Raw genomic sequence first — 26,122 nt, 5'->3', positions numbered from 1 at the left:
CATGCTAGAGATTTCTTGCTGGACAATGCTCCAAGGATGAGTAACCAGTTGAAGTTGATAGAGATCAAATCAAGACATTAATTGAGAACAATCAACGTTATACCATGCGGGAGATAGCCAACATACTCACAATATCCAAATCATGTGCTGAAATCATTTGCACTAGTGTGGTTATGTTCATACTTTGATGTTTGGGTTCCACATAAGTTAAGTGAAAAAACCTTCTTGACCATATTTCCACATTCGATTCTCCACTTAAATGTAAATATTCTATTTTTAAAACAAATTGTGACAGGCAATGAAAAGTGCATACTGTATAGAAATGTAGAATGGAAGAGACTGTAAGGCGAGTGAAATGAATCACCACAATCACACCAAAGGTCGGTCTTCATCCAAAGGTGATGTTGTGTATATGGTGGGACTAGAAAGGAGTCCTCTAGTATGCAGTGTCTTCTGGAAAACCAAACAGTTAACTGCAACAAGTAATGGTCCCAATCAGATCAACTGAAGGCAGCAACAAAAAGTGTCTGGAATTAGTTAACATAAAAGGATAATCCTCCATAAGAGTAATGTAAGAACACATTTTTCTTTGGTGACCAGGCAAAAACTATTATAGCTTGACTGGGAAGTTCTAATTCATCTGCCATGTTCACCAGACATTGCACCTGCAGATTTCCATTTATTTTGGTCTTTACAAAATTCTCTTAATGGAAAAAATTCCAATTCCCCGGAAGACTGTAAAAGGTACCTGGAACAGTTCTTTGCTCAAAAAGATAAAAAATTTTGGGAAGATGAAATTATGAAGTTGCCTGAAAAACAGCAGTAGGTAGTGGAACAAAATGGTAAATATATTTTTCTGTGAAGTTCTTGGGGAAATGAAACATGCGTCCTTTTATTTTAAAACTAAAGCAACTTTGTGGCCAATCCAATACTTTATCCTGGTGGCATCATCACCAGTTCTTTAACCCTTTTTGGTATAATATTTCAATTAGTAGGTATTGCATTCTCGTAGGCTCTCAGTTCTTGATACTCATTTTTGTTTAGTTTACTATTTTTAAATGTACAGTCCAATGGGTTACAATAAGTTCACAAACTTGTGCAACCATCATCAATAATGAATTCCACAGTTCATCACTCCAAAAAGAACCTCCCCCAAAATGGATAAAGGATTTAAATGGACATTTCTCCAAAGAATATGATATACAATAGCCAATAAGCACCAGAAATAATGCCAGGTCAATATCACCAGCCACCATGAAATGCAAATCATAAACCAAAATGAAATATCACTCTACATTTACTAAGATGGTTTTATTAAAAAGACAGAAAATAACAAGTGTTGGTGAGGATATGTTGAAATTGGAAGCCTTGTGCATTGTTGATGGGCATGTAAAATAGTGTAGTCACTCTGGAAAACAGTATGACAGTTTCTCAAAAAATGTAACCTAGAATTACTATATGACCTAAAAATTTCACTTGTGGGTATATATCCAAAAGAGCTGAAAGAAGGGGCTTCAAAAATATTTGTCCACCCATGCTCATAGCAGAATTATTCACTACGGGTAGAAGGTAGAGGCAACCCAAATATCTCGTCAATGCATGAATGGATAGAACAAAATGTGGTACAAAAAATACAATGGAATATTATTCAGCCTTTATAAAACCATGGAAAAATCATACATATGGCAAATTCAGACATTTTAAAATTTTTAACCTTTTTTTAAATTTTTTTTTAAATTTATTTTTTAACTAAAGGATAATTGCTTTACAAATTTTGCTATTTTCTGTCAAACATCATCAGATTCTTTTTAGAAAGCCAAAAATATTTTAGAACTCTGAAAATTCACTAAAGTAGGGAGAGAGATGCACACAAAAACAAATGTGTACACAAATAAATATGAAGATTTAAATTGGCTTTCCTAATTTCTTAAATATTCTATGGGTACCCATATGAAGACCACTGTGTTGTATTTAGATTACAGTATATTTCTCATCATGAAAAGATGTTGCATGTAAATAAATACACAGTTAAAAATATTTAATATTCTAATGGATTGTTGCATACCTAGCTGTTTATTATTAATTAAATGCAAAAAACAAAAACAAGACAAAGGAAAACAGTATCAGAACACCTAAGTTCATTAGTAGCCATGACCCATTCCCCTTTCTTACTCAGTCAGGTGTCCCTGACAACCATGAATCTACTTAAAAAAGAATGTTTTTTAAATAGGCTGTAATTTTTAGAGAAGTTTAGGTTTACAACAAAATTGAGAAGACAGAGTTTCCACATACCCCTTGCCCTGACACATTCACAGCCTTCCCCATTACCAACATACCCTACCAGAGTAGTGTATTTATTACAACTGATAAACCCACACTGACATGTCATTATTACTCAAAGACCATATTTTATGTTAGGGTTCTCTTGGTGCTATACAGTCTATGGATTTGGACAAATTTATGGCATGTACCCACCAGTACTCTATTATACAGAGTAGTTTCAGCCCTACTAACCTTACGTGTTATCTCTGTACATTTGCCTATTTTGGGCACTTCATATAAATGTAATCACACAGTATGAGGACTTTTTGTGTTTGGCTCTTTCATTTGAATAATTTTTTCAAGATTCATCTAATTTTTTCTTTTTTTAGCCAAGTACTGGTATCTCATTTTCATTTGGGTTTGCAATTCCCTAATGACTAAAGAAAGTGAAGTGACAAGTGCCTAAAGAAGGCAGAAAGTGAAGAAGAACTAAAGAGCTTCTTGAAGAAAGTAAAAGAGGAGAGTGAAAAAGTTGGCTTAAAAATCAACATTCAGAAAACTAAGATCATGGCATCCAGTCCCATCACTTCATGGCAAATAGATGTGGAAACAGTGGCTGACTTTATTTTTGGGGGCTCCAAAATCACTGCAGATGGTGATTGCAGTCATGAAATTAAACGACACTTACTCCTTGGAAGGAAAGTTATGACCAACCTAGATAGCATATTCAAAAGCAGAGACATCACTTTGTCAACAAAGATCCATCTAGTCAAGGCTATGGTTTTTCCAGTGGTCATGTATGGATGTGAGAGTTGGACTGTGAAGAAAGCTGAGCGCCGAAGAATTGATGCTTTTGAACTGTGGTGTTGGAGAAGACTCTTGACAGTCCCTTAGACTGCACGGAGATCCAACCAGTCCATCCTAAAGGAGATCAGTCCTGGGTGTTCATTGGAAGGACTGATGTTGAAGCTGAAACTCCAGTACTTTGGCCACCTGATGTGAAGAGCTGACTCATTTGAGAAGACCCTGATGCTGGGAAAGATTGAGGGCAGGAGGAGAAGGGGACAACAGAGGATGAGATGGTTGGAAGGCATCAGTGACTCAATGGACATGAGTTTGGGTGAACTCCAGGAGTTGGTGATGGACAGGGAGGCCTGGAGTGCTGCGGTTCATGGGGTCACTAAGAGTCGGACACAACTAAGCAACTGAACTGAACTGAATGGCTAAAGACATAGAGGAATTTTTTATGTGCTTACTGATTACACAGTCTTCCCTGATGGCTCAGTAGGTAAAAAATCTGCCTGCTATGCAGGAGATGCAGAGACACTGGTTCAATTCCTGGATCAGGAAGATGCCCTGGAGGTCTTCAGTATACCTTCAGTACCCCTACTCTAGTATTCTAGCACATAAGTATGAACTTTTCCTCATTTTACCATTGGGTTATTTTTCTTTTTGAGCTGTAAGAGGTTTTCACATATTTGAGATAAAGTCCCTTACCAATGTATGATTTGGAAATATTTCTTTCATCCTGTGAGTTGTCTTTTCACTTGACTGATTCTGCTCTTGGAGGCACAAAAGTTTTTAATTATGATGAAGCTCAATTTACCTGCTTTCTTTTTGTTATTTATGTTTTGATGTCATATTTAAGGAATCATTGCCTAACCCAAGGTCACAAAATTATTTCTACGTTTTCTGTTAAAAGTTTTATAGTTCTAGTTTTTACATTGAGATCTTTGATCCAAGTGAATTGATTTTTGTATATGATGTGAAGGAATAAGCCAATTTTACACTTCTGCATGTAGATATCCAGCTGACTCAGTTTATTTCTGGACTTTTAATTCTATCCCACTGATGTATATGTCTACTATCATGGCAGTAACTTAGCCTTGATATTCACATAGAATTTTAATTCACTTACTACAAGTGAAACTAATGACATCAAATTAATATACCACTTACTTTTATTGCATCTCAGTATTTTTAAATCTTATATTTTAGAAAGGTGTGTTATGCTTATGCAATTAACTTTTAAAATCTTGTTGCATGATATGTATTTAAGGCAAAAGTGTACTTTAAGATAAAAATAAAATTATTCAGAAAAATTCTTAATTATAGAAATTCAAACACCATGGCAACAGAGGCCTCCATTTCAACCTTGAGCCTTTTAAGTAACACCTTAATGATTAAAGGGATATTTACATCCCACAGTAGTAAATATGTATATTTATGTATACATAGTTTGGAGAAGGCAATGGCACCCCACTCCAGTACTCTTGCCTGGAAAATCCCATGGACGGAGGAGCTTGGTAGGCTGCAGTCCATGGGGTCGCTGAGAGTCGGACACAACTGAGTGACTTCACTTTCACTTTTCACTTTCATTCACTGGAGAAGGACATGGCAACCCACTCCAGTGTTCTTGCCTGGAGAATCCCAGGGATGGGGGAGCCTGTTGGGCTGCCGTCTATGGGGTCGCACAGAGCCAGACACGACTGAAGCGACTTAGCAGCAGCAGCATATACATAGTTATTATCTATTGACTAGTTTTTTCCTTCTCTCCCTCTCCCTCCCAATCAAGCACATATGAAATTTTAAAATTCACATGTAATCACAACATTTTAGAACCAGAAAAATTCTTGGAAATCATTTTCTATTTTTTATAGATGAACCAAACCCAGGGTAGTTAAATGAACTGCCCAAACTCATACAGGGAGAGAGCAAAATATCAGATATTAGAATCTAGGTTTCCAAATTTCTTTTCAACCACTGAATGCTAATTCATGTAAATATTTGCTCATTCAACAATCATTAAAAGGCGCTAGGCACTAGGCTTAGTGCTGTAAATATGAAGATTGAATGACTGAGATCCTGCCCTCAAGGAGCCTACCATGAAAAGGAAAACAAACACAAGGCAAATAGAAGGACAGAAATGCTACAACAGAAGTGTCTAACAAGTGCAATGAGACACAGGGACCTTATGCATATTTTAAGGTTCATTTTATATTTTCACTAGAAAAACAGAGCTTCTGCAGTCTTACACTGAAAAAGCCAAACAAACGAAAAAGAAATACCAGGCCACTCAGGCCTAGATGATCATATAGCTTTCTAGTGGCAGGGGGTTTAGACCTCAGATTCACTAATATCATAATGCAATAATCTTTCCACTATCACAATTAATTGCCAATTGAGAAGTACTGTTAGATTAAAACCTATAACACTGAATCTTGGATAGACATTCACTGTACTTAACATTAGGCTTATCTCTATCAGAGAACAAAAAGAGAATTACATAAATGGATATAGAGTCATGCTTTCGAAGTGGGACATATTCAAGAGGTACAGCAGGTATGTAAAAATTCTAGACTTGTTTAGCTTTAAAATCTACAAAATGGAAGTTTCAGTCTCTTTCATAATATGGTTTTTCTCCTTCAACTACGTGGCTTTATTTATTTTTTTTAACTCTCTGCTCACAAAGCAAGGAGAATTTTATCGGTATCATTAAATATCCTCCTTATGGACAACCTGAAAACAATTCAGCTTATTTCAGTCAAACAGGAAGTCATGGTTCCCTAATCTCTAACAATGAAAGAGAAATTACATTAATAAGATAGTTTTATTTAGAACATTTTTTTGTCTTTTCACTCAATAGTTTAATCTTGGACTTCCTATGATATATAATTTATGCTGTCTTCCCCAAAAACATAAATAAAAGTTTGTACTTTCTCAAATGGAGGTTCTTTAATCCTAAATATCCCCTCACAGATATAAGCCTAGTATTTGTTTAGGAGACAGAAAATAATGCTCTCTTGGATGCCTACAATCATTTCTAGTCATTCCTAGCTAAAAGTTTAACTAGGAAGTTCCTCTCTCACCTTCTTCTGAAATTGGTGCAATCATTTATTTCTTCACTATTTTTCCCCACCTAATGTCTCTAAATCAAACAGAATAAACATCAGGTTTTTATACTAATACTTTTAATTATTTCTAATTTGTGGGCATCTGAATTTTGTAGCATAAATTTTTAGCAAATTATTCCATAATCAATGTGTGGATTAGCTGTGGCTAAAAAGAAAAAGATTTCTGTCTTGTGTTCAGCCACATGGATTCCATACCTCTAGACACCGAAGACTAAAACTCTGCTGGCATTTTAAAAATTCTGTACTCTATGTGCAAATCTAACTGGTTTTCCACTGTCACTTATAAGTCTTTCCCAGCATTATTCTTTTCCAAAGTACCTTCTTTTCTCTTGTTTCCTTCATCCTTTTCCATCAAGTGTCCATGTTCAATATTATTTCTCCCCCTGCTCTCCCTCCACCCCTATGTATTAGCTGTAAAATAGATGTAAAGCTTGGTGTAAGTCCAAAAATTTTATGATCAAAATACATACTTAGCAAATTGTTTGGCTAAATCTTTCATGTATGATGAAAGATTATTACCACAATTCATTAGCAAATTATAGACTTTGAAATGTAGGCAGACAAATATTTGGCCCTGTATCAATCAATTTGGACCAGCTGGGTAGAAATTCACACAATCCCAGGAAACCCGGGAAGTGAGGTGCTCTTTCATTTTTCATTCACTTGAAACATTAAAGAAAAATTATCATTCTATAAAAATGTTCACTTCTCAAGATTTTAGCAGAGCTATTTTAGATTGAGTTTTATTTTCAGTCAATTACTACTTTAGTGGCCAATAAACTGATCATTTTCCTTGCAATTGACTGCAGAATAGTGCCTAATGCATATACGGGCATCTTGACTATTTATATTTCAGTTTAAAAGCTAAATATTTAATAATGATTCTATTGCCCTAAAAAGCAGATGTGGGGAGAAGCTATGGGGACTCTACATATACTAAACCAGTCTGGAAACTAATTTTGCAGTTATTCATGATAAATAATATCATTAACATTCTTCCTCTGAGCCTCTCTTGCCTAGTGAGGTGACCCTTGTACAAAGATTCTGATTGATCCTGTGTGTCTGTTTTATGGGGACAGCTGCACTTTGGGAGCAACTTAAAACAAATTTCATCTAAGGGGCATCTAATCCAGTCCTTGGTACAAGACACATGGAAAAGTCAGTGTCAAAATTAAACAATGCCGGCTTTGCAATGAGCAGATGCTTTTGCCTTGCAGCTGTAAAAACCTTAAAACAATCCAGTACTCTACTGTCTGGTCACGCAATGACCACAAAGCAAGGAATACATTTTGTCATTTACAGAAAATGTTTGCTATGAGCTTTTAAAGTCTTTTTCTTCTAAAAAAATGTTTAAGAAAATAATAATAGGAATACATTGAGGGTAATACAAGGTAATAGAGCCCTAGACTGAGCAACAAAATTTTTTAAAGTATATTTGCCAAAATAGATACGTTTGAAAAAGGATAACTACTTGGCTAAATAGTATTAGACCACACACGACACATTAGACAAAAGAAAAATTACCATACGCAGACATTTTAAGAGGTTATAGACAAATAACGTTTGGTATATAGATAAACATGTAAATATTTCCTATATGCAGACCTTATTTCTATACACCTAGTCTTAGTCTAGCTTATGTATAAGCACTTTATGTTCATTTACCTACCCAGCCTTTACTTCTTTGTTTTTGTTTATGGTTTTGCTGGGGGGAGAGTGGGGAGAGGGGGAAAATATAATTCTCTTTTATATTTTTATAATTATATAAAGGAGGCTACATAATTCTCTTTAATATTTTTATGTCTATATAAAGGAAGCTATATAATTCTTATTTTATGGCTAGAGGATAGTATAATGTTAAAACACATCTCAGCTTAAGTAATGTGGTATTTACCAAGGTATATAAACCACAGTATTTTCCAACCTTTACCCACAGAAGAGAATCTTGTCTCTGACATTCAGGAATCTAGGGGTTAATATTTTAATACTGAAATAAACTCTTCTTCATGAGGAGAAAAGCTCCAACTACTGTGTGTGTGAAACCAAAGATTAAGCCCCACCTAAACAAATGACTGTATGGTCATGATCAATCCACTTCTGCTAAATGAGGGTCTAGCTTTAAACATAGCTTTTTATGGTACCTACAAGAAAGAGAATCTAGTAGTCTTACCTTTATTTTAAATAGTCTACTGCAAAAAAATTTTTTCAGTAAGTTCCCCTAATCATTCAGATTTTTTCTTGAAATCTCTTTTCCTCCAACAATATCAATTCATTAACACCTCATTGCTTATAAATTTCATTGGATATTTTGTTAGTTGAAAGTCTGGGGATTCCCCTTATATTCCTCTCCAGCCTACAATCTATATTTGAATGAACAAGTCCCAAAGTAATGATTGCATTAATAGGAAATTAATTTAATTTAATTTAAATATCAAGCAGCATGTTATCCTCTTCATTAAAGATCTTTGAAAAGTAAAATTTTAAATGTTTTTGTGGTTGTCTTTATATTTCTATATTTTATTTTCTAAGAATATAACTAAAACATATTGACATATAAAGCATATTGGTGCATTATGCCAAAATGTAAACTCTAGACATTTGTTTTTTTGTAAAATGTTTATAATTATCACGTAAGTCATATACTATTGGTATGATTCTGTTGTTCTTTGCTAATGGCTATATTTAAAATAAACTTGATTACAGTGTAATATGTGCCATTAAACAAAAGTAAACAGTGGAACAAAAATATATCATAAGAGAATTATGCCTGAAATATAAAAATGCACAAAATAATTTGCATGTGATCCTTTGTACTTTAATCCATATACCTTAGAATAAGAATTAACTTTTTTCACTGTCAGTATTCCAAGTTACAATTGTACACAAATAGCTTTAAGAATAAAAAATAACTATAAATTTGCACAAACTAGGTTTGCTTATACTTTCTTTTTTATTTTATAATAATTTTGGTTACTAATCAGAATTATGCTAAGCAGAGCTGTGCAAAAACAATTTATTTGGAAGTTCATTTGAACTTAAGGTTATTAATTACACAAGTCCAATTTACATTTATTGGACTTTAATACATTATATATTTTTATGGTACCATGTGGAGATTTGGAAAAATGGTTGGCTCAAATAAGTGATTCTCTTTTAAGTGCATTTTATCCCTTTCAGTTTACTCAGTGACAGCGATATATTTTTAAAGTATATATTTTACTCAAAAAATTCATAAGTAAGTCACAAACCAAAAGCTAACAGATGTGTGACTTCTAATTAGTTATAATAATCTCTGCTTCAATGCCATTAGAATGAGCCTTTCTTTTCTTTTGAAAACTAAAAAAGCTTTCCTTTGAATTTTAAACTGTCAGGGTGCTTCAAAGTCAATGTACAAAATCTGCTTTGATTAAAATTTTAGACATCTACAGTGATAACTTTATGAAAGGAAAATATTAAATTATAATTATCCTAAACAGACACAGTCTTGTGAAACTAACCCTACATTCATGTTAAAACACAAAGAGTTGAATATAATGAATTTGATTCATCCTCGAACACAAAGCTTCACCACAGTAAACTCAGTCAACTGTTGCTCTTGCGCCTATATTCATGGTGCTTAAATAGCGCACTTTAAAACAAAAAAAACTCCAATTGGCTTTTCAGACATCCACCCTCCCCAAAAATAACGCACTTGAAAAACTCAAATGATATGAAAGGCTTCAAGGCCTCTTTTCTCCCTTTCATACCCTCTTTTTTTTTTATTTCTGTTTGCAGTAATCTGCCTTTCTCTTTCTCTTTCTCATTGCTACAGAGCAAGCGAGGAGGCTCAGAGCTTTGAAAAGGGGGCTCAGTGTGTAATGGGTCTACTAGAATTAATTTACTTGCACCAAATCCATTGAGCACAGAGGGATTTTTCCCCCCTCTCTCTCTCCCTCTCTCCTCAAATCATTTGGAGTCGAACGCAGCCCCCCAGCCTTTGTAATTCTAGTAAAGCACTTAAAGTGCACAGTAGGTGTTCATGAGGACCATCTGGTCAAAAGCAAAACAAGCTGCTGATTTTGCCTTTGAATAGAATGAAGCAAGTGTGAATTAGTCTCTTCAATTAGCACTATTACAACCTGTCAAGTGCATATTGTAAAACAGGATTATTACAGTATTGGTCACCAGTGCAATTATTTACTCTCTGCCTTTTCTTGCATATAAAAATGTCTTATGTTTATTAGTTTCTGATAACTGAACATAATATCTCTTACCCCAGGCATTTAAAACCTACCAACACACAAATCACAGATTATGAAATACAGTCGGCTAAGAAGTTGCTCAGATACACATACCTTAAGTAACAAAGGTCTAAACCACTGTCAACTTTTTAACAAAATTTCATTGTTTCTATCTTCTTGAAATGTAGGAAAAGAAATACTTACATGGGCTAAAAAAAAAAAAGCCCAACAGAGATTATTTTAAAATACTTTCAGAGGGAGAGAAAGACTTGTCAGTTCCAATGGCTGCATTGTAAATATTAAATGTATTTCCTAAGGAGATAATTTATTAAGCATCACAGAAAACCCAATATTTATAAACTGATCATTACTGATTTGTTCATTCGAAATAGCATAACTTCAACACTTCTCTGTTATAAAGTGCAACTTGAAACTTATACATGCATATTTAAAAGAAACTCATAATCTCCTTTACTGAAAGCTGAAGAAAGGCTTGAATTCACTGCCCAGTTGCTTAAGAAATTATCTTTTATTCTTGCTTAGATATCATTTGTGATTTCAAATTAAAAAAAAAATCAGACTATGATACATGCTAATTAAAATGGGTTCATTCTAATTGAGCTTATATGTCATTTATCTTGCAATAAAAATAAACCACTTAAACTTTTAATTAAATAAGCACACAATTTAATTTATCCTATTGCATATGAACATTCTCATCTCCCTACTCTTCAGTTCTGTGCCAGCAGCCCCTACACTCTCCATACTGGAAAACAAACAAACCAACAAATAAACAAACTATATCTAAAACATATACAGAAAGGGCATGTTAGTTAAGAAGTTACAGTCAATAAACTACTAGAAAATTGTTCATAAGTATAATCTGTAAAAGACTACATATTTAATTACTGGTACTAACCTCTAGCACTAAAAGAGAATAGTTTGAAATATATGTTAGTCAAGCAAGTTGAGAAAGTAGGAAAAGAAAAATGTACACAAAACCCTAACAGGAATTTCAATTTGCAGAATCAGAATTAGCCTCATGAGTTCACAGTTATTTAGCCGACATTATTTTCAAGGACTGATATGATTTATTTAATTTACTTCTTACTTGCTAATTCAAATTTGTAGCTTCCTACTTAGCAATCACTAGTATTAGTAATAAAATGTTCTACTATTTCATGCAATATGTATCTTTATAGGTTGTCCATTTTTCCCTTTAATTCCCATTAAGAAATAAATCAACATTAACAAGAACAGTGAAAATTTTAGGATAAAGGGAAACTCAGAAAAGAATTTAAATAATTCCAATAGCTATTCATCATGCTTTCTGCTGTATGAGACAAGGAATACTCCATGATTCAGAACCAAAATTACTTAGTTTCTTTAATCCTTATTATTCTGGATCATGTGTATATTCCTTAAATTTGTATGACATCTACAAAGCAAAGTGGATATTTTGTCTAACAGGAGCTTCTGCAATAGCAAGATGGACAACAAAGAACTATTTTCCAAGAAAAGTTGGCTTGATTTCAGGGACTTTATATCCTTTACCACACCTGGGATTAGGATTTGCAGTAGGCAAATCAATCTTTTCTTCCCCTTAATTTAACCAATCCCAAGTGCTTTTGTAACCACAGATCTTTAATAGTATTTGAAGACAGAATTACTTAGATCTATACAATTAACTGTTTAAAAAATCTAAATTCTCAGGGTAGAAAATTCATTAAATTAAGGTAAGCTTGTTTAAATTTTCAAGGAAAGTCACTACAGTGTGCCAGCCAGCTAACTGAGGACCTCAAAAGTAGAAATATCATGAAATTATCGTTACATTATTTGATAATTTTTATAAACTATCTTGTCATAATGGAAAAGGATAATGGATTTTTTATTCTTATGACTACTTGCAACCCTCCATTTTGACCTTTTTATACTAATATTGCCTTTTCCTCAAGTAGGAGGATAATGTAAGTGGAAGGATTTGTAAAGAGCTTAAAAAAAAACCTCAATATCTAACTAGCTTAAATTAAAGTCTAGAGCACCCAAAGGACATAAGTCATGCATTGTAAGGCAAGAGACCAGAGAGCCAGAATGAACAAACACTTGTACAACTATCGGTTTATCACCACTAACTTGCATGAACATACGGTCAGTGAAGAGTTATTTAAAATTCAAACTGCATCTAAGTTCTATTTTCCAAGTCAGTATTTTTTAAAATGTATTTTGTTAATTAAAAGTTGAAATTATAGTGCCTTTTTTGATCCTATTTCATTTAAAAGAACTTTCCCTTTAGGGTGTAAATATTGTAAGAGTTTTCTTTTTAAAATACAAGACTTTCAAAATACCCCCAAAATGACATTTTCCCCATCTAAAACAAAAATAATATACTACTAAGTGAAAAATAAAATCAAGTTTAAAAAAAATTTCTTCCTTTATCTCATATGTTGCTTAGAATTCTTCTTGAACCTTTTAAACAATACTGAAAAGAGATTTCTGAAACTGGTGACAAAAATTAATTTACAAGTTAGAATATATGATATCATTAAGCTTCCATAGTAACAGCAAAATTTCTAGCATTAAATAAGTAACACTGTAAAATCATTTCAAGATTATATTTTTGTTGTGTTGCAACGTGACTTTCCATCAGGCTACTACAAAAAAATACATGTATTTAAGTGTCACTGTGGGTTGCAAGGTGGTAGCATAAGAGCATTTCGTCCTCCTGAATCCCCTTCCAGGTATTCCAGAAGTTGAAGAAGAAAGGTCTTAGAGGTAGGACTACAGAGTAGGACCCAAGGCCTAAAGAATATAATCCACATTCCTTTTCTAACCTGTACAGAATAGAAGAGCCTATGTGTACCTGTCTGCCCACAGATATTAGAAATGAAAGTATTTATTTTTTTCCTGGCAACTAGTATTTCAAAATATTATTTTAGGTCAACTTTTAAAAAAGGAAAAAAAAAAGAGAGAGAGAGAAAAGGAAAAAAAAAACCCAAACTCTTGTTAAGAAATACATTTAAGAACATCCATCTGCAAAAATACTTTTGAGACATTTTTCATTTAGAAAATGATGTAAAAAGATTTACTGTTTTCAAGTCCTTGAAGCTTAAAATATATTTGATAATCTAAATAGCAGGCTACAGAGAACAGTTTCAGCCAACTGTGGCGTACAATGGCACATTTACAGAATTTTAAATATTTCTTTTAATAATTGATGTAGTCATTTTGAATCATTCTGCATAGGATATCAGGTGTGAGCAGATTGCATTAACGCTGCTTAAACATTTCAACTTGTCAGTATGGCCAACTCGATTTCGGAAATATTTGCAGTATTTTCCCATCGAAACAGTAATAAAGGCAAAATAAATATATGCCACTACTTTATAATCACCGAACATTAATGAATATTTTATGTCTTTTTAAATCTCCCTGTTTAATTTAAAAGGGTGAAATTAAGTCTCCTCCCTGCAATGTGCCAATTATCTGTAAATCAAACAATAACTTGGCCATTATGCTCCTTTTTGTTAATATAAGAGAAGCTAATTTGAAAACACTGAATGGCATTTTTAGACTATCAGTTTAATAGTCCTCTCTGCCCTCTTGTGGGAGAAAGTTGAAACACACTCAAACTATAAAAACTGGGAATGTTAAAACAAAAATACAAAAAATGGTAAATTTTGGCTATAAAAATCTCAATCAAAAAGAAAAATAGGGCAGTCTATATTTATCCTTCATGCATTCTACTAGTCTTCAACTTAAAAAAGTAAATCAATAACAATGAAATTTCTCTCTCATTATCTGTGCTTTTCTTCATTAAATTGAGGTTATTTATTATGAAACTAAATTTCTTATTTAATTTTATTCAATATATAATTTAAATTTTATAATCATGAAGTTCCAAGAATAACTTTCCAATAGGGCCAGAGCTATTATTTTTATTTTATTATTTTTAACATAAAAACAACAATGATTCTTCAAGGAATTAAAATCTTAAATCAGAGAACAGAATATCCATTTTAGAGATTTTAAATGAAATGGCAGTTACTATATTTAAAATCTTAGAAAAAAAATCAAATAATTTAAACCTAAAATTCAAATTAAGGGCCAAAAAAATTTTTTTTAAATCTTAGTTACTAGTCAATAAACTATTCAAGTGATAAACAGAGAAAATAAACTTCATGTAATGAGTTCTTTATGCCAAACTCAGCAGTTGAAATTTATTGATAAAATGAAAAAAGAAAACCATTAACTGTCCAGGCATTTCAGAAACAATTCATTTACTTCTGAAGTATTATTAGGATGGAAACTTGTTCTTTCAATATGACATTAATAATTAGTTTAAGCAATGTAGTCCAAAAAAATTTATGAAATAATCCAAGATTAAACATGATTAATAAAAACATGATTAGACACATGACTGCTGTCTTCATATCTTACAAGAGGTAATGTGACATAATCATTTCACTGTTTCTAAACACAAGTCTCATCATAGCCTTATACATATCTGCCCCGCCCCATCCAAGGAGATAAATTACTAGCTTTTAGGTGGGTGGGGCCACAGACAAGAAGTTACCTCTTCTCTCTTGGGGAAGGTTCTTTTTTGAAACAGTGGCCCTGGTTGGCTCCATTGAAGAAAATATTGACACTATAAATAGATTCTTATTAGATACTCTGGGCGAAATGACTGGGTTCCTACAGCATCTCTAGAACACTGCCCACGGCTAGAATTCAGCTGCTTAAGAAAAGCCTCTTCAATTCCTTTTGGAAGCAGGCAGGATACACATTATAAATAATACATTTGAGAGCAACCGTTCAAATAAAATATAAGCATGTCTGAAAACACATGCTATCAATAATTTCCAAATTAGTATTCTGAATAATTACTATAACACTGTGAAATATATAACAATGAGTTATTTTTAAGAAAGGTTTTAAAAGTTGACTGTTTTAAGAATTATCAAGAGCTTTCATTTACAACATCTATCTTTCTAGGTCAAGTAATAGATCTACAGTAATCATTGATGCTCCAGTTAATTAAAATTAAGAAACCAATAATGAAACATAAAGAGAGTTTCCAACCAGAACAGATAAGCCCACTTTAACAGGGTCAACATTAGCTATAATGAGCTACCTTTATTCCTTAACTGTGAGACATAACTCACCTCTTGAATGGTACTGCTTCCTGAGAAGTTCAGGTTGTACTCCCGCTGGACTTCTCGGTGGGTGATGATCAGCATGAAGTTTTGATTTAATGACTCCTGCAGGGCACTGAAAGGGTTGAAAGAAAAACAAGGAACTCTGAGATGAACAAGTTCTAGCTTGCTTTACAGTTAGCTGCAAAAACCCCAGGAGTACCATAACCTCCACACAGGCATGTCCGGGCCCAATGTTATCATCTTTTCAGCTCCTAAAGGCAAGAGAGCATGCTGAGAACAACCAAGGGGAGCTAACTTGTTAACTCCTTCTCTACCAAGGTGTTTTTAAACTTCAATTATAAATATATTGCATACATAAGAATTTCTACAAGTTATATGCTATTGCCTACATATGTATTTTCACCAAGAGAAGCATATTTGTCAACTATATTAAATTCCAAATATGCTACTAAAATGTACACTCAAAGACTCTGGTTTCCAAGTGAAATAGCAGTTCTAGAAGAACAGAAATTTGAAACTATACTCATGAGTATTGTATAGGAACATAAATACAGCTTCAGTAAAAATTGAGAAACCACTGAAATCTACAGAACTTTAATTGCTATACCATAATTCCCTCAAAATAATACGCTTTCATTTAGGACTCAGAAAAACACAGTATTTAGAAATTGGAGAACTCAGAGCAACATTAAACTCTATGCCAAAGTTCCAAATAGTAAGAAATGTGCCAGAATCACAAATAACAAATACATTTAGCCACATAAATTAAGAAACATAAGCCACGGTTCGATTTGTTTATGATAATATTAAAAAGCACTAACAGCAATAAAAATTTTTAAATGTCACCATTACATATGAACAATCTGTATTGCTAGTCTCAAGTGTAATTATGCCATACTTATGGAATAAAAAATAATATACGATTCTGGCCTTCATCACTCCTCCTTTGCCAATATGTAACTATGGGATAGATATACGTACAAAGTAAGATTAGAATTAGGCAGTTATCTGTATCTCGGTGTCTCCCATAGGGTTCACAGGTTAATTACATATTCAAAATATCTAGGAAACACCAATATACAGCATGAAATATTATTAATCAAAGTCAAAGAAAACAATACAGTTTCTTTGGGCAGGGACCTCTGTCACTGTAGCCTTACCACTTAAGCGTGATGGCTGGCACACTTCAGATAAATATTTGTTTAATAATGAATAAATTATAAATTCACAAGACAAGAGCAATGTTATCTTCTGGTAAACTATATGGGAATCAAGATTCTGATTTTTATTCATTTATTTATCAATATTAACTATGCCTTGCATTATTCCAGATGCTAAGGAAACCAACCCAAATAATATACAGCTCCTGTTCATGAAAACCTTCACAATCTAATGGGGCAGACAGATACATAAACAGCTGTAGTATAATGTAATAAGTAAAACTGAGAAATTGAAAAAAGTACAATGAAAACTGAGAAGGAAGTGCTTAATTGTGCCTTAGTGAAAGGGTGAAAGGGCTAAGGAAAAGCTTCAGAGGAGAAGAAAAATATAAACAGAAACTTAAAGGACCTTAGAGTTTATTAATGAAAAGGGATGAAATTTTAGGTTTGGGGAAGAGAGATGGGTAGCACTTCCTAGACAATGAAATAACACATGGAAGAACACAGCATGTTCATTCATTCAGCCAACATGTATTTATTGAGCACCTACCTACGTTTATGACACCATTCTAAGAGTTAGGCATATGAACAAAAAAAAAACCATCATCCCAGCTTTCATGAAACTTATATTCTAATAAAGGAAACAATACTCAATAAATGAATAAGTAACTTTAGAAAATGCTAAGTGTTGTGAAGAAAATAAACAGGATTGTAAAAAGTAGCAGAGGGCCAGGGGGAAGGGAATTATTTTCAATAGAATAGCTGGGGAAGACATCTCTGAGGAAGTGACATTTAAGTTGAGGCTGGTATAAGAAAGAGATAGCAGGAGTCTGATCATGTAGGTCCTTACAGACCACAGTAAAGAACTTGATATTTATAGTAATTGCAAAGGAAAGCCATTGGAGAGTTTTACATTGGGAAATGGTTAAGATCTGATTTACACTTACATTTATACATCATCATTCTGGTTGCCCTGGTACATTGTGGAAAGAGTCAAGGCATGGCTGGTCTCAGCAAGAAATGATGGTGGCTTATGCTAATGAGGATAGTAGAGGCAGAGATAGTGAAGAGTTGCTAGGTTCAACTGTATTTGAAAGGAAGAAACCAGACAACTTACTAATGAAATATAAGAGAAAAATGTTAACTCCAAGGCTATCTAAACAAATGGAAAGATGGAACTGCATTTAACAAAGAATTAGGTTAAGAACAGGCTGGGTGGAAAAACTAAGAGTGAAATTTTGTATATATTAAAGTTTCAGGTACCTACTACAGATCCAAAAACAGTGATGTACAGTTGTGTATAAGAACTGACTGTCAAATAAGCCAGCTTAGAGCAGGAATGAAGATTGCCAGGAGAAATATCAATAACCTCACATATGCAGATGACACCACCCTTATGGCAGAAAGTGAAGAAGAACTTAAGAGCCTCTTGATGAAAGTGAAAGAGGAGAGTGAAAAAGTCGGCTTAAAACTCAACATTCAGAAAACTAAGATCATGGCATCTGGTCCCATCACTTCATGGCAAGTAGCTGGGGAAACAGTGACAGACTATTTTGGGGGGCTCCAAAATCACTGCAGATGGTGACTGCAGCCATGAAATGAGAAGACGCTTGCTCCTTGAAAGAAAGCTATGACCAACCTAGACAGCATATTACAAAGCAGAGACATTACTATGCCAACAAAGGTCCGTTTAGTCAAGGCTATGGTTTTTCCAGTAGTCATGTATGGATGTGACAGTTGGACTATAAAGAAAGCTGAATGCCCAAGAACTGATGCTTTTCAACTGTGGTGTTGGAGAAGACTCTTCAGAGTCCCTTGGACTGCAAGGAGATCTAACCAGTCCATCCTAAAGGAGATCAGTCCTGAATATTCATTGGAAGGACTGATGTTGAAGCTGAAACTCCAATACTTTGGCCACCTGATGGGAAGAACTGACTCATTTGAAAAGACCCTGATGCTGGGAAAGATTGAAGGCAGGAGAAGAAGGGGACGACAGAGGATGAGATGGTTGGATGGCATCATGGACTCAATGGACATGAGTCTGAGTAAATTCCGGGAGTTGGTGATGGACAGGGAGGCCATTCCAAGGGATTGCAAAGAACTGGACACAACTGAGCGACTGAACTGAACTGAACTGAGAGCAGGAGAGTTGATAGCACATAAAACAGCATCCCCCTATCCTCAGTTTCCATTTCTGCAATTCCAGTTATCTGCAGTTAACCAAGGTCCAAAAATATTAAATGGAAAAATTCCAAAAATAAACAATTTCTAAGTTTTAAATTGCAGGCTGTTCTGAATAGCGTGATGAAATCTCATGCTTTCCTGCTCCATCCCACTTGGGTCATGAATCATCCCTATGTCCAGAAGTCATTCAGCAGTTATCTTGTTTATGAGGTCAACTATCACGGAGCTTACATGCAAGCAATCCTAATTTTACTTGATAATAGCCACAAAGCACAAGAATAGTGATAGTGGGAATTTGGATAGGACAAAGAGGAGCCATAAAGTGCTTCCTTGACGTGAACAGGTAAAAGTTAAAAAAAATAAAAATGTATACTGAGTTTGCTAAACTCAACACTAAGAATGAATCTTCTATCCATGAAATTGTGATGAAGGAAAAAGAAATCGTACTAGTCTCGGTCTCACCTCTACTTCCAAAAGTTATGGCTACAGTGCATGAAAGAGCTTAATTAAGAAAAGGCATTGTATTTACACAGTAAGATATTTTGAGAGAAAGTCCACATTCTTGTAATTTTTAATACAGTATATATTGTTATAACGTTTCTATCAACATTTATTGATGTTTATCTTTTACCTAATTTAATACTGTGCCTAATTAATAAATTAAACTTTATTATAGGTACAGGCATACCTCATTATATTGCACTTTGCTTTATTTTTTATATTTTTATATTTTGCTTTACCATGTGTTTTTTTTTTACAAATCGAAGGGTTGTGGAAACCCTGTACTAAGCAAGACTACTGGCATCATCATTCCAACAGCATTCTTTTTTAATTAAGGTATATACATGGTTTTTTTAGACAGAACTCTATTATACACTTAACAGACTACAGTATGGCATAAACATAAGTTTACATGCATAGGGAAACCAAAAAATTCATTTGATTTGCTTCATTAGTGGCTCACATGGTACAGAATCTGCCTGCAATGTGGGAGACCCAGATTCAATCCCTGGGTCAGAAGATCCTGTGGAGAAGGAAATGGCAATCCACTCCGGTATTCTTGCCTGGAGAATTTCATGGATAGAGGAGCCTGGCGGGCTAGAGTCCATGGGGTCGCAAAGAGTCAGACACAACTGAGTGACTAACACTTTCACTTGCATTTCATTATGATATTTGCTTTATTGCGGTGGTCTGGAATTGACTTTAAAATATTTCTGGGGTGTGTGCCTGTATAAGGAAAAACACAGTATATATAGAATTCTGTACTCTTTGTAGTTTCAGGCCCACCATGGATGGCAGGACTACTATAGACAGTATTTCCGTTATGATTATACAGTGGAAGTGAGAAATAGATTTAAGGGCCTAGATCTGATAGATAGAGTGCCTGATGAACTATGGAATGAGGTTCGTGACACTGTACGGGAGACAGGGATCAAGACCATCCCCATGGAAAAGAAATGCAAAAAAGCAAAATGGCTGTCTGGGGAGGCCTTACAAATAGCTGTGAAAAGAAGAGAAGCGAAAAGCAAAGGAGAAAAGGAAAGATATAAGCATCTGAATGCAGAGTTCCAAAGAATAGCAAGAAGAGATAAGAAAGCCTTCTTCAGCGATCAATGCAAAGATTAGAGGAAAACAACAGAATGGGAAAGACTAGAGATCTCTTCAAGAAAATTAGAGATATCAAGGGAACATTTCATGCAAAGATGGGGCTCAATAAAGGACAGAAATGGTATGGACCTAACAGAAGCAGAAGATATTAAGAAGAGATGGCAAGAATACACAGAAGAACTGTACAAAAAAGATCTTCATGACCAAGATAATCACAATGGTGTGATCACTCACCTAGAGCCACACATCCTGGAATGTGAAGTCAAGTGGGCCTTGGAAAGCATCACTACGAACAAAGCTAGTGGAGGTGATGGAATTCCAGTTGAGCTATTTCAAATCCTGAAAGATGATGCTGTGAAAGTGCTGCACTCAATATGCCAGCAAATTTGGAAAACTCATCAGTGGCCACAGGACTGGAAAAGGTCATTTTTCATTCCAATCCCAAAGAAAAGCAATGCCAAAGAATGCTCAAACTACTGCACAATTGCACTCATCTCACACGCTAGTAAAGTAATGCTCAAAATTCTCCAAGCCAGGCTTCAGCAATACATAAACCATGAACTTCCTGATGTTCAAGCTGGTTTTAGAAAAGGCAGCGGAACCAGAGATCAAATTGCCAACATCCACTGGATCATCGAAAAAGCAAGAGAGTTCCAGAAAAAAATCTATTTCTGCTTTATTGACTGTGCCAAAGCCTTTGACTGTGTGGATCACAATAAACTGTGGGGAAATTCTGAAAAAGATGGGAATACCAGACCACCTGACCTGCCTCTTGAGAAATCTGTATGCAGGTCAGGAAGCAACAGTGGGAACTGGACATGGAACAACAGACTGGTTCCAAATAGGAAAAGGAGTACGTCAAGGCTGTATATTGTCACCCTGCTTATTTAACTTCTATGCAGAGTACATCATGAGACATGCTGGGCTGGATGAAGCACAAGCTGGAATCAAGATTGCTGGGAGAAATATCAATAACCTCATACATGCAGATGACACCACCCTTATGGCAGAAAGTGAAGAGGAACTCAAAAGCCTCTTGATGAAAGGCAAAGAGGAGAGTGAAAAAGTTGGCTTAAAGCTCAACATTCAGAAAACGAAGATCATGGTATCCGGTCCCATCACTTCACGGGAAGTAGATGGTGAAACAGTGGAAACAGTGTCAGACTTTTCTTTTTGGGGCTCCAAAATCACTGCAGATGGTGACTGCAGCCATGAAGTTAAAAGACGCTTACTCCTTGGAAGGAAAGTTATGACCAATCTAGATAGCATATTCAAAAGCAGAGACATTACTTTGCCAACAAAGGTCCGTCTAGTTAAGGCTATGGTTTTTCCTGTGGTCATGTATGGATGTGAGAGTTGGACTGTAAAGAAGGCTGAGCGCCGAAGAACTGATGCTTTTGAACTGTGGTGTTGGAGAAGACTCTTGAGAGTCCCTTGGACTGCAAGGAGATCCAACCAGGCCATTCTGAAGGAGATCAGCCCTGGGATTTCTTTGGAAGGAATGATGCTAAAGCTGAAACTCCAGTACTTTGGCCACCTCATGCGAAGAGTTGACTCATTGGAAAAGACTCTTATGCTGGGAGGGATTGGGGGCAGGAGGAGAAGGGGACGACAGAAATGAGATGGCTGGATGGCATTACTGACTCGATGGACATGAGTCTGGGTGAACTCTGGGAGTTGGTGATGGACAGGGAGGCCTGGCATGCTGCAATTCATGGGGTCGCAAAGAGTCGGACACGACTGAGCAACTGAACTGAGGCCTCCCCCCAAAAAAAAAATCACCTAGGGAACCAGAGAAAGAGGAGAAAGGCCAAGATGGAGCCCTGTGGCATCCCAATAATTTGAAATCAAACAGGGAGAATAAATGAAAAGGAGATTGATAAATGGCCAATGAGATAACAGAAAAACCAAGGTAGCCAAAAGACATAACCGTTTCAATTAGGAGGGCATAAGCAATTATGTCAAACGATACTTGAGTTTTACATGCACTAAGGCCAGAAAAAGTGATCATGCTCAGGTAATTGCAGAAAGCTCAGTGTAACCACAATAAAGCGTATACGAGAGGACTATGGTGAGGTGCAAATAGTAGGCTAGGTCAATGCTGGAATGCGTAGCCAGTCTCCTCTCCAGGGGATCTTCCCAAGCCAGGGATTGAACCCAGGTCTCCCACATTGCAGGATTCTTTATCCTCTGAGCCACCAGGGAAGCCCCTCAATATACATACATATGTCAAATGAATCTGGAGTCGGAAGTGGCAAGACTGGAAAGCCTACTTGGGGTTTCAAGGTCTTGCATGGGTAAACCTATTCCACAAGTATTCTCTAGAATTCAGCTTTTGCTCTAGAGCTCGGCTGACTTCCCCTCACATCAAAAACTTTACACCAAAGTCACTTTGATCTTGATTCATATTGTTTTCATCCCTCTTTACATCCCTCTCCTCCCAAATACCGCACATGTGAGTAGGTGAGTGAGTCGCTCAGTCATGTCTGACTCTTTGCGACCCCATGGACTGTAGCCTACCAGGCTCTTCCATCCATGTGATTTTCCAGGCAAGAATACTGGAGTGGGTTGCCATTTCCTTCTCCAGGAGATCTTCCCGACCCAGGGATTGAACCCAGGTCTCCCACATTGTAGGTAGACGCTTTACCATACTACACATATACCTTATTTAATACTTATTTATAATGTGTTTTGTAAGGTTTGCTTTGTTTCATGTGTGGAAGGCCTGAATTCAAGACTGCAACCCTTTTGAGGGTAAGTATTTTATCATTCATCTGTATTTCCCTTGGCATTAGCATCTAAAAAGTGATTCAATGAAATCCTGTAAATATTTAAGAAATAATTCTGCATATAGTTTAAAAACCATATTTGATTCTATGTTCTTTGTACACCAGCATTCTATCTCCCAAATAGCTAGGCTGCTTTGAGGATATAACAATGAATAAGACCCCTGACTGCTAGGAGTTCACAACTCCTCCACTCTTTCTATAATTATTTGATTCTTATTTGTAATAATATAGGAATCAAAGACATAATCACTGACCTCAAGACAGATTAGTCTGAGTTAAAACATGTGAGGATTTTGGAAAAGCGAACGAGTACTTTGAAGTACTATGAAGAAGAATAGATGGTAATTTTATCAAGTAGATAATGGAGGTGATTTCAGACACAGACTAGTTTGAGCAGAGATAGTGACTGGAGAATACAGGGAAGGGTGTAGAAAGCAATGAGGAAGAAGTATAAGAGAATGTAAAGAAGGGTTTCTGAAAGAGGAAACTTGAAAAACATTAAAGATCAACATTATGGGAGCTTCAAACGCTAGGCTAAGGAATTCAAAATTCCAGAATTCTTGATTATTATATACACAGATCCTCTTATCTTTACATATGAATCTACACAAATGCTTGATATCCTTAGTGCTTGCCTTTATGCAACCCTTTAGATATGTTTCTTGATCTTGATTTGCAAACTTGTGCAATAACTTTGGAAAAAGGTTTGCCAGGACGAGCACTGACTGACAGAATAGATTAGAAGAACACCAATTTAGTCTAGTGCTACAATTTTCTAGTAGCCCTGGGGAAGGGTAAGTTTGGCAAGAAAAAATATTTATGGCTTCAAACTGTTTGGGAGTCAGAGACAGATTTGAATACCTGGTTCATTACCTGCTAGTTGCTGAGAGTTGTCCCCCACCCCCAGAATAACACATTCTTTGAATACTATTATTATGCCACCATATACAAGGCCTGTAGTTGAGACACTTAACTACTCTATAAATTTTCAGTTTCCTCTTCAGAAAAAAGAAAAATAACTTTTACTTGATAAAACTATGAATATTAAATTTTAGAAAGCCAAGTCGGAATTTTTATTACATATAAGATTTATGGTGACCTATTATTAAAAACTAGAATACTTTTGAGAGGTACCCACAATTTAAAATCTTACAATGACAGTGAAACATTGACTAAAGGATCTTTGGTGCTTTTGAGGCAGCTATTTTTCATGTTTTAGTTCTGTTTTTCTGTAGTAATTCATAGACGGTAAAACTTTTTTTATAAATTTTTATTTTATATTGGAGTAGTCGATCAGCAATGTTGTGTTAGTTTCAGGTATACAGCAAAGTGATTCTGTTATATAAGCATCTTCTTTTCCAAATTTTCCCATTTACATTGTAACAGAATATTGAGTAGAATTCCCTGTGCCATACAAGCTATTTATTTAAATATAGCAGTGTGTACATGTCATCGCTTTCCTGGTGGCTCAGTGGTAAAGAACCCGCCTGCAACGCAAGAGGCGCAGGTTCAATCCTTGGGTCAGGAAGATCTCCTCAAGGGCATGGCAACTCGCTCCAGTATTCTTGCTTGGGAAATCCCATTGAGAGAGGGGCCTGGTGGGCTACAGTCCATGGGGTTACAAAAGAGTTGGATATGACTTAGCAACTAGACAAGAACACATGTCAATTCTGAACTCCCAGTCTTTCCCTCCCATCCCAGGGAATATTGGAACGGTAGCCTATCCTTTCTTCAGGGATCTTCCCAACCCAGGAATGGAAACGGGGTCTCCCATATTGCAGACAGATACTTTACCAGCTGAGCTACCCATATGATAATCTCCAGGTAAAACCATGTTTGATGCATGAAATATAAGTGTATATTATGCCTAACATTATACAAGCTTATAGGTTCTTTTTAGCACAGATCTTGTTTAGTATTTATACACACATTCATGTTCCCTGTGAAAACATTTTTTTTTATTATTTCCAACCTGAAGAAGAGAATGGCAACTCACTCCAGTATTCTTGCTGGGAGAATTCCATGGACTTAGGAATTCCATGGACTGTTGGGCTACAGTCCATGGGGTCACCAGGGGTCAGACACGACTGAGCGACTAACATGTTCACTTTTCATGCTAGGATAGTTAGCCACAGTTAATCCACCTTCAAGCAGTCTTCTTTCACCTTCAAAATGCAAAGTCATCCATGCTACTTCAACTTTGACCTTCAGAATAGCTCTAAGGGTAACTGCCAACCAAAGTAGGTGGATGAGAAATAACACAAAACAGTTTTTTGTTTCCCTTAATGGCATGTTTTCTCTTCAATGAGAGGGAGAAGGAAAGTGTTAGCAAATGTAGAAAATTTTCAGAAGCAGTTGAATTTTATCTCAATGCAAGAAGTGGTTTTAAATAGAAATCTATTCTCTCCTCACTGGTTTTTAATGTATTATTCTCCATTGTGATTTTCCTTTCAGTTTTAATAGCTGCATTTACCAACAAGGAGATGGTTGTTTCTACAAACAGACAACAGTTATTAAAACTTACCATTACTCTACCCTCAAATACAAACTGAAATTAATGTTTAAAATGTAATAAATATCATATACATTGTCCCCAAGCTTCAAACTGGTGGGTTTTTGCAAAGACTACAACATAATGAACGTTAATATTTTAAAGCAGTTAGTGGCAAAGTGCACATTTACCATCTCATAATTTTCCAGCCAGTTTCTTAATATTCAAGTTGGGGGAAAGGACAGAAGGAGGGAGGTACATTCTAAGAGAGGGAACTATAAAAAGACAGACAGATAGGTGAATAAATAGATATCCACCTCCTTAAATTTTTCAGTATG

The 26,122-nt window shown here is 35.3% G+C and overlaps 1 protein-coding gene across 1 annotated transcript in view; it reads right to left on the bottom strand.

Annotated features, from left to right (window-relative positions):
• The window catches only part of FAF1 (Fas associated factor 1), a 505,390-nt gene that overhangs the window by 256,500 nt on the left and 222,768 nt on the right, over positions 1 to 26,122 (bottom strand). The window contains exon 7 of the mRNA XM_055585945.1: positions 15,559 to 15,664. Within this exon, the coding sequence (XP_055441920.1) occupies positions 15,559 to 15,664 (106 nt within the window). The remainder of the gene's footprint in view (positions 1 to 15,558; positions 15,665 to 26,122) is intronic.

Source organism: Bubalus kerabau, chromosome 6, assembly GCF_029407905.1.
Source record: "Bubalus kerabau isolate K-KA32 ecotype Philippines breed swamp buffalo chromosome 6, PCC_UOA_SB_1v2, whole genome shotgun sequence".
Classification (NCBI taxonomy): Eukaryota; Metazoa; Chordata; class Mammalia; order Artiodactyla; family Bovidae; genus Bubalus; species Bubalus kerabau.
Note: the sequence above shows the minus strand (reverse complement) of the source record. Positions and strands in the feature narration are given on the sequence as shown.